Below are 13,630 nucleotides of genomic sequence, written 5' to 3'. Positions count from 1 at the left end.
CTCATGACATTGACTGCAATTTCCCACAATGCAACAGCTTCCCTCCCACTTCCTCCCCATAGTTACCTCTTCCCTGTGTCCTTCCCTCCCATGTACTCCTGCCCCCTGAGCTGTCTCCCTGTGCATACACAGCCCTTGTATTCTCCCATGATTGATCTCTTCAAGGAGTGTATTTATCTAATGTAAATGTTCAGCTCATATGCCTGTCCTTTGTTTGGCTGAAAACCACAGGAGTAGGTTCAATTCCAGACCTGAATGACAGCTAGGGGCCATAGTCTCAGTGGTTCCATCAGGCTCTATCAGACCAGCAAACCTGGTCCTTTTTTCTTTTTTTTTTAAATGATTTTGAGTTTTTTTTCCACATTGCTCTCCCATTCTATCCAGGATCTCCTACATAGATCCCTCTCTGAGTGGTTGATAATGGTAGCCGGGCAACATCTAGTTCTTCTGGTCTCATAGTCCTACAGGCTGAGAATTGCATGGTGTGAAAGGTTGGTGGTTTGAACCCACCAGCCATACCATGGGAGAAAGATGAGACAGTCTGTTTTCAGTCTGTCTTGGAAACCCTATGAGGCACATCTACTCTGTCCTATAGGGTCGCTGAGTTGGCAGCAACCCAATGGCAATAGGCTTCTCTATAGCACCCTTCTTTCTGGAATTTCTCCCTTTGGTTTACAGCTATTAAGGAAGTCCTGAACTTTGACTTTCGTTTCTTCATATACTAGGAATGCTCCTTTTCTTGCCAGCACTCCAAGGCAAACTGAGAAATGGTCTGATGGAAAAGATGATTAAACGTAGAGCGTCTCTAGTTTGCTTCCTGTTTGACAAGATGTGTGTTCCTTCCTGTATCTGCCTGCTTCTGGTTACTCTCCAAACAATCACTTTTTATTTTTTTCTAGAACTTAGAATTGTTTTTGACGGGCTGTTAATCTTATACAAGCCACTCTGTCATTACTGGAATTGGAATTCTATATCACCTTTCTTCAATATTTTTTCTAGATTTCCTTCTTCCCTTGCTTATTCCCAAACTCCAGTTACATGTACGTTTGGTCACCTGAAGCAGTGTGATAACTCAGTGATGCTCTTTCTCTCTCTCTTTTTTTTTTCCCCTCAATCTATTTTCTGTGTTTGATTTTGGATTAATTTCTATGTTCAAGTTCACTAATTTTCTCTTTTGAAATGACCATTCTGCTGTTAACTCCATTCAGTTTTTTTTTTTTTTTAAATCACAGACATGGTAGTTTTAATCTGTAGATGGTCTATTGGATTTTTATAAATTTCCCATCTCTTTTTATATGTTCAGTCTTTCCTGTATCTTCTTGAACATATGGAATACCATTATAACAACTATTTTAATGTTCTTGCCTACTAATTCTATCATGTGTGTCATTTCCAGGTCAGTTTCAACTATTTTTCTTCCTTGCTCATTATCACTTGTATTTTCATGCTTCCTGGCATATCTGGCAATTTTTGATTAATTGCCAGACACTGTGAATTTTTGTTAGGTGTTGGAAATTTTTATAATCCTAAATATATTCTTTAGCTTTACTCTGTAATGTAATTAAAATACTTGAAAATAATTTGGCTTTTTTGGGCTTTGCGTTTATGTTTTGTTAGGTGAGACCAGAGCAGCATTTAATCTAGGATTAATTCTTCCCCTCATGACTGAGGCAAGATAGTAGCTAACACCACCACCGGAGGTGAGAACTTAGTACTCTCAATGATGCCCTGTGAATTATGAAATTTTCCAATTTGGCTGGTAGGAACAGGCATTATTCCTTGATTCATGTGAGTTTGGGACACTGTTCTAATTCTTTTGGGTGTTTCTTTTTCTGGCCTTGAGCAGTTTCAGCACACATATGCTGGTCTGTTGTTAGGTGCCGTCGAGTTATCTCTGACTCATAGTGACTCTGTGCACAGCAGAACAAAACAATGCCTGGTCTTGTGCCAGCCTCACGATCCTTGCTATTGCTGGGCTCATTGCTGCAGCCGCTGTGTCTATCCATCTTGTTGGGGGCCTTCCCCTTCTTCATTGATGCTCCGCTTTACCAAGCATGACATCCTTCTCCATGATATCCTTTCTTCTGACAACATGAGCAAAGTAGGTGAGATGAAATCTAGCCATTCTTGCTTTCAATGAGCATTCCAGATGCACTTCTTCCAGGACAGATGGGTTAGTCCTTTTAGCAGACAATGGTACTCTGAGCATTCTTCTCCACCACCAAAACTCAAAAGCATCAACTCTTCATCAGTCTTCCTTATTCATTGTCCAGCTCTCATATGCATAAGAGGCGACTGAAAATACCAACGTTTGGGTCAGATGCACCTCAGTCTTCAAGGAGACATCCTTGTTCGTCACCACTTGAAAGAGGCCCTTTGCAGCAGATCTGCCCAAAGCAATACGTCGTCTGATGTCTTGACTGCTGTTTTCATTGGTGTCGATCGTAGAACCAAGTAATATGAAATCTCTGACAATTTCAATCTTTTCTCTATCCACCATGAGGCTGTTTATCGGACCAGTTGTGAGGATTTTTGTTTTCTTTATATTGAGGTATAATTTGGTCGAGCTAGTATTTATACTCAAAGGGGCCTTCTGGAGATCTTAGCATTCTCTCTGTGTGCAGCTCTTTCTTCTCTAATACTCTGCCCTGCAAACTCTGGCCACATTGGCTTCCCTGAACTCCCAGCTCCGTCTCCTCAACTCTGAGACTGATGAGCTCTGCCTGGGTTCCTCTGCCCTGTACCATGGCTTGAAAATTTTCTCTAGATAGCAATTTAGGATAATTATAGGGTTCATCTTATTTGCCTTATCTCTCAGGGGTCATTGCCCTTGATTACCTTATGTTCAATGTCTTGAAAACTGTTGTATATTTTGCCCATTTTTTCACCCTGAGGTTCTATCTTTTCCAGAAGTGGAGGTCCCTGTATTACCTTCCTAAAATTTAAATAATTCTGAATTCTGAAACAGATCTGGCCAAAGGGTCTTAGACAATGGATTGTGGACTTGTACAAATGTGCCTTCCCAAGCATAAAAATGTCTGTTTCCTCACATCCCTATCAATAAATATGCATGTGTATTTTTAATGTGTGCCAGTTTCACATGAATTTAATTTTTTTTCCCTAGTTTACTAGGCAGAAAAATTTAATAATATTGCTCCTTTAACTTGCATTTCTTTGATCACTGGTAAGGCTAAACATCTTTTATCTGCATTTTATGGTACAAAAGAATTTGTTTTTATGTCACTTATGCACATATTTCCATCAAAGCTCTAATTGTATATAACTCAAAACTCACTGCCGTTGAGTTGGATCTGACTCATAGTGACCCCTCCTTGGGTTTCCAAGGCGGTATCACTATGGAAATAGATCTCCCAATCTTCCTTCCAAGGAATGGCTGGTGGGTTTGAACCACCAGCCTTCTGGTTAGCAGTCAAATGCCTTAGGCATTATGTTACCAGAGCTCCTCTAATTATATATAAAGACCGAAAAACTTTTCAGTACTACTGTCAACTGTAAATCTCTTGGACACATAAGTTTTTTCTGGATTAAAGGGAGGTCCACATATTTAAGAACTTTAACAGTCTGATGATCACACTCTTTTGGAAAAGTGGTGAGGCCTGGGCTGTAGATAAAATGTGGCTGTCTCTCCATCTTGCACACTCATAGTCACTGGGTCATATATTCCGTGTTAGGCACTTTTTGTTTATGTGTTTATCTGAAGAGACTCTCTGTAGGCTATGGAATTGGGTTGGCTATAATCTTTATAGAAGCCAATTGCCAGGCCTGAGTTCTTCCATAGTGGTTTGAACCAGCAACTTTTGGGTTAGCAGCCCAGCACAGACTACCCAGTAGCACTACAGTGCTACCCAGTGACCTTCGTATATTCCATTTTAAACCCTTCAATGTTTTTTATTACATGTAGTCCCTGGGTTATGAATATCTGACTTAATGTGAAACTCATAGTTATGAACCAACCCTTGTAAAGTCTATTAAAAATCTGAGGTACATACAGTGGTTTGTAATAACAAATGGGCATCACTTTGTGATGCACATCAAACACTATTATCACTACTACTGTATTATTACATTATAGATGTTTTAGTGTATCTGGAAGTGTTTCTTAATGTTTTTAACGCATTGAAAATTGCACTATATACTACATACTAAGACAAACATTTGATTTTGATTAACTGACGTTAGACACAAACCATAACAAACTGCTCTGACTTACGTACAAATTCAACGTAAAGACTTAGGAACAGAACTTGTTTGTATTTTAGGGCTGCTTGTACTTCAAGAATAAAATCCAGACTTTTTACCAGGCCCTATAAGGCTAAGCAGGATCTGGCCTTGCTTTCCTTATTTTAAATCTTATCTCTTGGCTTTTACTTCATTTTACTTACTATATTCTAGCCACTGATTTTCTCAGTTCCTTGAACACTCAATTTATTTCTTCCCCAGGTCCTTGTACTTGCTGTTCTTTCTTGCCTGTAATGTTTTTTCTCAGTTTTTCACAAGGCTGGTGCCTTCTTATCCTTCAGGTCTTAGCTTAAATGTTCTCTGCACCATCCACCCAATCTAAAGTATCTCTGCATTGTCCTCCACATGCTATTATTATTCTTTCTCCTCACAGCACCTTACAGCATTTCAATTATGATTTGAAATGATGTATTTGTTTATTTGATTACTGTCTAGCTCCTTTGCTAGATGGTATGCTACATTATGGTGGTGACTATGTTTGTTTTATTCATGAAGGTATACTTAGTACCTAGAACAGTGTTTGGCCCAAAGTAGGCATACATTAAATATTGGCTGAAGTAACATATCACTCAGTACTACATACAGTATAATAACAAGATCAATGGAAATGGGTAATGCTTGCTTGAAAAAAAATTTCATTTATATTAGGATCATCTATTATCTCTCTGCACTTCTAAGATATTAATCTCCACTTAATTTGTAAATTTAATTAGAAGATATTCTTCTGAGAAATAGTGCTATCAACAAATACTGAAATCTCAGTTTTAGTATTTAATCCAACCAATTTATAATGGAAAGTTAATACTCTTTAAAAACTGAAAAATGAAAACAAGGCATTAATACTAGTGTTCCTATTTCACTAAATAGCATGTAAACTGAGTCTCCAATTTACAGTGGAGAGTTTACATTAGTTCTAGAAAATTATGACCGGTGAAGATAAAAAAATGCCATGTGTTGAATAATTACTTTCAAGTTATAAATACTTCTGACATTATTTATAAATTTACTCTGAAAAATAAAACATTTTCTTAAACAATTCTAAAAGTTAAGAAATACAACCAATTCCAAATATTGAGAAAAAAGAAACCCTTATTTTTATTTCCTTTCTCTCCTTTTGTGATTAGTAGGAGAGTATACAGCTATATGTTTATTTCCAGTACCCTTCTTCCTCAGGTATTATTTGTGAGTGAAAAAACAAAACAAAAAACCCTGATGTCTTACTAATGTTCCTCACTCTCTATTGATCCAAATCTGATTTATTCAAATCTCAGAAGATATTAAGGAATGGATTATACAATGTCCTAACAAATGGCTAAATATTCTTGTTCTTCAAAGTTCTAAAAGGAGTAGCAACTTGAATGCTTTGGTACATAACAATGTGTTAGTGCATTACCACTCTCAAGGTTCCAATCATCCTGTGTAAACAGAAACCTAGGAAATCTCCAATTACTGTTCTTTCAATTTATATCAAGTTGCTCACTGACTAAAAGTTATTATTATTATTTTAAAAGTTAATAGCAAGTTAATTTCTTCTAATGCTGACCAGTGCCAATGAAGAGTGTCATTTGCTACTATAAATTTAATAAAGGAATAACCAAAGATGAAGCAAATTATCTTACTATATTAACGTAAGTGAAAAAACATTTATTCAGGAAAAAAAATAACAGAATGATGAGTACTTCAGTTGAAATTAGTTTCTCCAATGTATTTCATCTGCGGGTAGTATGTAACAAAAGCCAAATAGAGACTCAGACACTTAAGGTTTCCTCTGCAGACCCAAAGGATTCAAACTGAGTTACTATAAGACAGAGTGGGGAGGGGAGGTAAAGAAGAGAATTTGGGTAATTTCTCCTGTTTTTAAAAATAAAAGTGCTTATTCCAGAGAAAAGCAGGCTTGCTGAGTAATAACTCTCGTCATTATATATACACATGTTAACAACCAATTATGTCAGAGTTAAGGGCTGTATATACTGACCACTTGTGAGACAAGAAGTGAGATAGAAGCAGTAAGAAAAAAGACTTTATCTCCCCTAAAAATACAGATTTGAGGTAACTGTGGCATGCTGCTGAGCTGGAGTCAAAAATTAAAGAAGTAAAAGTCAGTTATCAGTGTCTTGGAAAAGGATGAAACAAAAAGCTATCTGACAGAAGGCTCACATTACAAAGGCAGTGAGAAGCATCCAGTACCTTCCAGGTGTAGAATAGCAACAGGTGGAAGGTGATTGATTCAGAGTCCTGGGGCCTCACCTCTGCTACCCTCCATGCACATGGTTTGGATGCTCTGGTTAAGAACTTAATAATCAGGGCTGACAAATTTTCAAAGGAAATGTAGAGAATAAAGTAGAACTTCTGTGAAATAAATTTTAATAAGAATCATAATAGATTAAGTACTTTCATTTTAAAGTTTCTTACAATTGAAAAAGGAGCTCTGGTGGTGCAGTGGTTAAAGACTTTGGCTGCTAACCAAAAGGTCAGTGGTTTGAACCCACCAGCCGTTCCACAGGAGAAAGATGAAGCAGTCTGCTTCCGCAAAGATTTACGGTCTTGGAAACCCTATAGGGCAGTTCTACTTTGTCCTATAGGGTTGCTAAGAGTCAGAATCAACTTGATAGCAGTGGGTTTGGTTTGGTGGGTAGTACAACTGAAAATGTGAATGCTTCACACAATGCAAGACACTGTGACTAACATGGTTAAAGTGGTATGCACCTATTTTAAGAATCAGCTTTATTGGGTTGCAATAAAGCCAGAATGACAAAAAAGACAGATGGCTGAGAATTGGGGGTAGGCAGACTGGGGCTGATGATGGTCATGCAATCTTGAATTCAAATACTGGCCTTCTTTCTCTTAGCTATAGTTCCTTCAGCTTAGAAATAAACATATCACCTTTATAAACGTGGTGACTAACATAACAGGAACTATGTGAAAACACCTAAGTATGTGTCATTTTTCCTTCCCTTCTTCTGTTATTAACTTTCTACTTCATTTAACAGTATCTTAAGAGACTCAAGGGACACAGTTAGAAGTTTTTTATTTTTAAAGCCAAAATAGTTCTCATTTCAGCTTGTATAACATTATTCCAAAAACCAAACTCACTGCCATCAAGTTGATACTATTCATAGCGACACCCACTGGGTTTCCAAGGCTGTAAATCTTTACAGAAGCAGACTGCCTCATCTTTCTTCCACAGAACAGCTTTTCAGTTCAAACCACCAACCTCTTGGTTAGCAGCCAAGTGCCTTAACCAGTACACCACCAGAGCACCTTATAACATTATAAGGATGTTATAATTCTGAAAGGTAGCTAAGTACAGCACAAAAATCAAATCACTGCTCCTTCTCCATATTGAGCTTTTTGTGTTGTCAGGTTCTGCTCTCAAAAGCTATTAAACAGCAGAGTTCAAACTCTGCTCCACTGCTTTTTTTTTTTTGAAAGTTAGAAAGCTGTAAAAAGGACAAAAATTGCATATAGTCCAATGGTCAGACTCCAAAGGCAATGCAAAACTTTCTCAAATGAACATTATTGTAGCAAGTTCTTTGAAGAAAGTTACCCAGCTGAGAAAACCAAGTATAAAGGATACACACGTACGTACCCTCTCCACCATCAGCCCTACTTAAAAATGAGTCTGCGTTCCTGAACATGACTTATCAGTACTGTAGCATTTTGGACTTGCTGACTTTTTACTTTGCCAAAGGTTCTTAGGCAGGCTGAAGTGTGTACATATTCTGTTTAACTAGATTGTAAGCTTCTCAAAGGCAGGAAAGGTCTTCTTTAAAAACCTTCTTTAAACTTGGTTCCTGTTCTTATGGGATCTTTGATTTGTCAGATGAGTATTACTCAGCCTGACTCACTTTTGGAGTCTTATTCAGATACCTGCTTTTCAGTACTGGGCAGAAAGGAGAGGCTCATCAAAACAAGAATGAACAGAAGATGTATACTGGATAACCATCAGGTAAATTTGTTGAAGCCTATAAAACTTACATTGACACAGTGACTGCAAAAATGGGCTCAAACATAGCAACCATTGTGAGGATGGAGCAGGACAATGTAACATTTTGTTATGTTGTATGTAAGACTACTATGAGTTGTAGCCAACTAGATGGTATCTAACAACAATAACAACAAAGACCTAAAGAAAATGAGGTCAGGCCTAAAAAATATTTGGTTAAGGAAAGACCATCTCCATCTGGCTATGAAATAAGTCTTACCTGTGATGGGATTATCCTTCCCTTCTTAATTTCAGATGAATTTTCACTTAGTTTTCCTGCTTTGTTGCCAGAGCTGCATTTGTAGCACGTCCATCTTGTCTGGCCCTCAATTTCTATGGTGCATTCTTTGTTTTGCAGACAAAATGAGTGATACAAGTGGCCACAGCTAGAAAAGAAAGGCAATTTTCAATATTATAAAATCTATAAACATGAGCTATGTCAGCGTGTATTTACACACAATAAAGATTTCTAATAAGCTGGAATACACTAATGATTTTACAGTAAGAAACAAGAAAGGGAATTCACTTGTCCTCTCTTTTTTTAAATCCAGACTTACATATTTGTACACTCAAGAAGGAACAGAATCAGAGCTGTGTAACAACTACCTGAGGAATGAGTTGAACTTCTTTTCACTTCTCAAACTAGGAAATACTTTTAGACAATTTGGAAAAAAGTTGATCAGGGGATTGTATAATATGAGTAGCTTGATAATATGAGTGATCTGCCTCATCAAATTCAAGGTAGGGGTTATGATTTGATTAAGCATTTACAAAATGTCAGTACTAGCCAAACACCTCATGGGACTTGCTTCTTTGGTTTGGAGGTTTAGGGTTATGGTTTCATGAGACGTCCCAGTTAACTGGTCTAATAATGGGTTCAGCGCTTCTAGCTCCCAGTTTTTTGCATAGCGCCTGGGGTCAAGCTGTGCTCATGTGGAGCAACAAAGGAAGAAGGAGAGTCAGGAATGAGAGGAGAAAATGGAGGTGTGACTAACTGCCTCCATGAGCAGCTGCCCACTTACAACTACTGAACATTTGATAAAAGATTCTATAGAAGAATCTTGATCAAAAGGGACAAAATGCAGAACAGCATTTCAAATTCTCATGGAATCAGATTTTCTGGAGCTATGGGGGCTGGATGAACCCATGAAACTAAGCCCTGAGATAATGTTTAAAGCTTAAACCAAAAATACCCCTGAAATCTTCTTAAATGCTTAACTGTTGTTGTTGTTGTTGTTGTGTGCCGTCGAGTCGGCCCCAACTCATATGCTTAACTAGTAAAGAATATATGCCTGGAGCAATAAGCTCGTTTAAAAACTATCTACATGGAATCAAATCGACAACAGCAACTTGAAAGATTAGATAGGAAACCTAGGGGGCAGTAAGTTTATGTTAATGGAAAAAGGAACAACTCAGAAAAGGAGGGTGACAATGGTCGCATAATTTGAAGCATGTAATCAGTGTCGCAGAATTGTACATGCAGAAACTGTAAATTTGTGTATGTTTTGCTGTGTATATTCTCAGCATCAAAAATAAGTTATGGAAAAAAGACACGTCAGTACTATAGTAAATTCTTACAAAAATCTCTATTAAGAGATTCCCTATCGATTGTACTAAGTTACCAAATGAGCCTCCCAGAAGTTGGGCACTGGGTTTATAAATGCCTTGAAACCACCAATAGCTTCCAGGATGCATAAAGCTCCCAAAGGGTTGATTCTTGACTCACGTTGAGTGAGACTCATCCGACAAATGAAAGATTCAGAGAGAAGGAGAACGAAGCTTAAAACGTCCTTAAACTGACACATGACATTTTCTGGTTCACAAATAAGGCAGTTTTTCCCTCATTTCAGAGTCTGGTAAGAGTATGAATCTAATATTGAAAACATCTACCAGTCTTCACCAGAATTACATCTTTCTCGCTGCTGTTATTTAGCTGCTCTGCTCCAGTAAGACTGACATTAGTCCCTCTGCTTACAAGTCTACTCCTCTCTCCTTGTTTCTGTGCCTGTGGAGATTTTAAAAAATGGTAAAAGCTGTCTGTACTTGATGTCTCTCAATTGTCTCCTATTCTCTCTTGTACCCTCTCTAATCAGGCTTTCCTTCCCACCAGTCTCCTGAAACAGCTCTTGTCAAGATCATCAAAGATTTTGCTATTAAATCTAATGCATGATTCTCAGCCCTCATTCTTCACTATCAGCAGCATTTGATACATTCTGTTCTTGAAAGACTTTATTCAACTGACTATGAAGCCCTGTATAATGTTGTTTTTTAGGTGCTGTCAAGTTTGCTCCAACTTACAGCAACCCTACGTACAACAGAATGAAACATTGCCCAGTCCTGCACCACAGCTGTTTACGCTCATTGTATTTATGTTCTTTATATTTGAGCTCATTGTTGCAGCCACTGTGTCAATCCATCTTGTTGAGGGTCTTCCCCTTTTTTGCTGACCCTCACCTTTACCAAGCATGATGTCTTTCTCCAGGTACCAGTTCCTTCTGATAATGTCCAAAGTACATGAGGTGAAGCTCACAATCATTGCTTCTAAGGAGCATTCTGGCTGTAATTCTTCCAACACAGATTTGTTGATTCTTCTGTCAGTCCATGGTATATTCAATATTCTTTGCCAACACCATAATTCAAAGGAAATCAATTCTTCTTTGGTCTTCTTTATACACTCACTGTTCAGCTTTTGCATGCATATGAGACAACTGAAAATACCATGGGGTGGGTCAGGTACACCAATTCAGAAGACTTTGTTCTCAAAGTGACATATTTGCTCTTTAACACTTTAAAGAGGTTTTTTGCAGCAGATTTGCCCAGGGCAATATGTCGTTTGAGTTCCTTACTACTGCTTCCATGGCCACTGATTGCTGATCTAAGTAAAATGAAATCCCTGACAACTTTGATATTTTCTCCATTTATCATGATATTGCTTATTGGTTATACTTGTTGTTGTTGTTGTGTGCTGTCAAGTCATTATACTAGATACGTTAAATTTAACCTGTCCAAAACTAAACTTCTGATTTCCCTCCTACTCCTTTCTTACCCCATGTTCTCATCAAATCTTCCACATCTCAGTAAATGGCAACTCCAATCTTCCAGTTTCTTAGATCAGTTACTTTGGAGTCATCCTTGACTATTCCCTTTCTTTGTAGCTCTTATTACCCTGTATTATTTACTGCCTGACAACCCTACCCCTTACTCCTCTCCACCTTCATGCAGAATGTAAGTTCTACGAGGGTTGGAACTGTGTCTTCTTGTTCACTGCTAGAATGACTGACTGAATCAGTCCACTACTGGGACTATGTGTGATGTGTATTACTGCCTGATAATATCAATTCACACACACACACACGCACACACACACACCCCCCCATACACTGCAACATTTCCTTCCCTCTCTTACCTAAAGACAATAATTTCATCAGCCATTTCTTGACGCCTCTTGTACTGTTGCAAACATATAGAGCAATAATCCTGCTTGGGATTCAATCCTCTAGTGACTGATGCTCTCAGATTACACAATGACCAATGGAGATCTTGGTTTAGAAGGCTAGTAGTTGTTTCCAGCAGGGTCTACAAAAGACCAAAACAAACAAATATTTATTAAGTGAAAAAGAGGGGATAAACGGAGAACAGTACTTGTTTAGTTTTCAACCACAAACAACTAAAATTATACTGTGGTGGTGGTGGTGGTGTTAGTTGCCATGGAGTTGATTCTGGCTTCTGGCAACCCTATGTGTGCGGAGTTTTCAAGGCTGTGATCTTTCAGTAGCTGACTGCCAAGACTGTCCTCCAAGGCACCTCTGGGTGGGTTCAAACTGCCAACCTTTTGAATAGTAACCAAGTACTTAACCATTTGAGTCACCCAGGGACAAAACTGATGAAACAAGCAAATATCAAAAAACTCAGATTTAAACAAGGACAAATATAGTATTAGTTCATTATTGTAACAAGTCAAGAAAAGGTTTATATATGGAAGGAAATTTTCTTTGTTGGTTACCAGGGGTAAGAGGGGAGGGGAGGGAACACTGCAGAAAAAAAAAAAAAAGCATTGACCTATGTCACTTCAGTTTTGTGTATTTCACTGTATATAAGTTATATTTTAATGAATTGTATTAAAAAAACAAACCAACCCAGATTTAAGTAGTTGATCTTAAAGTGCAGAATGGTGACAAATGTATAAATTAAGATTCTCAGAATAATTATTTAAACTCTTGTTACTAGTTTCTACTGAAAAATGTATGCTTTGTCATTTTTAAAATTTAATTTTGTACTTTCAAAATACTAGCTAAACACAAATCTATTTATTTATTACATTTATATATAATATCTTCTCTCTGAAAGGCTCAAAGTTTCTCAACAAAGAACACAGCTAAGTTTGGAACCCTGAATTTTTATGGAAACTGCAGTCATTGCAATGTTTTAAATGACCTTTTCACTGGAAAAGCTAATGGCCATTACTTAGTTTTCGTCTCCCTTGGGCAGAAATCACATTTTCCTGATCAGCACTTAGGAGTCATTTGAATCTACTCAAGATCATGACATCTGTCATTAAGCCACATACAGACATTTTTTCAGCTATCACATTAAGTCACTTAAAGGACTCTATGTGGTTAGTCCTAACTTTACCCATAATGCAGAACTGTTAGTTTTTAAATTCTATTCTAACCCTTTCCAATCTACCTCACATTCTTCTCCTCTTCCATAGTTCCAAAATTGGCAAGGATTTTCTGGCTTGCACTCAGCTTTGTTTCTGCTAACCCAGAGTCTGTGCTGACAGGGGTATCGAGCTTCATTAGCTATGCTTAGACAAAACCGCAGTTCTCATGGCACTCTAAGAAAAGCTCTGTCACTCAGAATTTTATTTTTATTCTCTTAGGTTCTTAAAAAATTAGACATTGTATCTAACATGCCTAAATGGCACTTTTCCTAGGTGGCTTCATGAGTCACTCTGAAGTACACTAAGAAAAAAATCTGTATACACCAAGCTCTTCCTGAGAATTAAAGCTACAGGCAATTTTGAGTTAAGGGAAGACTAATGACCATTTCTGGTTAGTGGCAATTACCTGCCTCAGAAGATTTGAAAGAGCACTCATCTGTTTTTATAAGATAAAGTGGACCTGAATTATATGTATTTCCACATTTTGGGGATACTTATATGTAAATAAAATAAGGTTAAAGAAAATTAAAAATTAAAAACAAAAAACTAACAAACTTCCACTAATAGATGGTAATTTTTAAAGAAAAAGTACAAAGTAAAAATAGGTTCTTTCTGCCTCAGAACAGGCTTTCAAATAGCAAGTAGCTTACTTGTTCATAGTTAAAGGTATCCAGCATTCCCAGTATGAGTCCCTGGATTTCTCCAAGTTTTCCTTTTCCATA

At 37.5% G+C, this 13,630-nt stretch overlaps 1 protein-coding gene across 1 annotated transcript in view; it reads right to left on the bottom strand.

Moving 5' to 3' along the window:
• VPS8 (VPS8 subunit of CORVET complex) overlaps positions 1 to 13,630 on the bottom strand; it is a 439,537-nt gene that overhangs the window by 70,598 nt on the left and 355,309 nt on the right. The window contains exons 39-41 of the mRNA XM_007936030.1: positions 13,559 to 13,630; positions 11,652 to 11,821; positions 8,466 to 8,631 (exon numbers count right to left, since the gene is read on the bottom strand). The exon at positions 13,559 to 13,630 is cut by the window's right edge and continues 9 nt beyond it. Coding sequence (XP_007934221.1) covers positions 8,466 to 8,631; positions 11,652 to 11,821; positions 13,559 to 13,630 — 408 coding nt within the window. The remainder of the gene's footprint in view (positions 1 to 8,465; positions 8,632 to 11,651; positions 11,822 to 13,558) is intronic.

The sequence above is a fragment of the Orycteropus afer genome, unplaced genomic scaffold (genome assembly GCF_000298275.1).
Source record: "Orycteropus afer afer isolate SDZICR_OR568_19922 unplaced genomic scaffold, OryAfe1.0 scaffold00032, whole genome shotgun sequence".
Taxonomy (NCBI): Eukaryota; Metazoa; Chordata; class Mammalia; order Tubulidentata; family Orycteropodidae; genus Orycteropus; species Orycteropus afer.
Note: the sequence above shows the minus strand (reverse complement) of the source record. Positions and strands in the feature narration are given on the sequence as shown.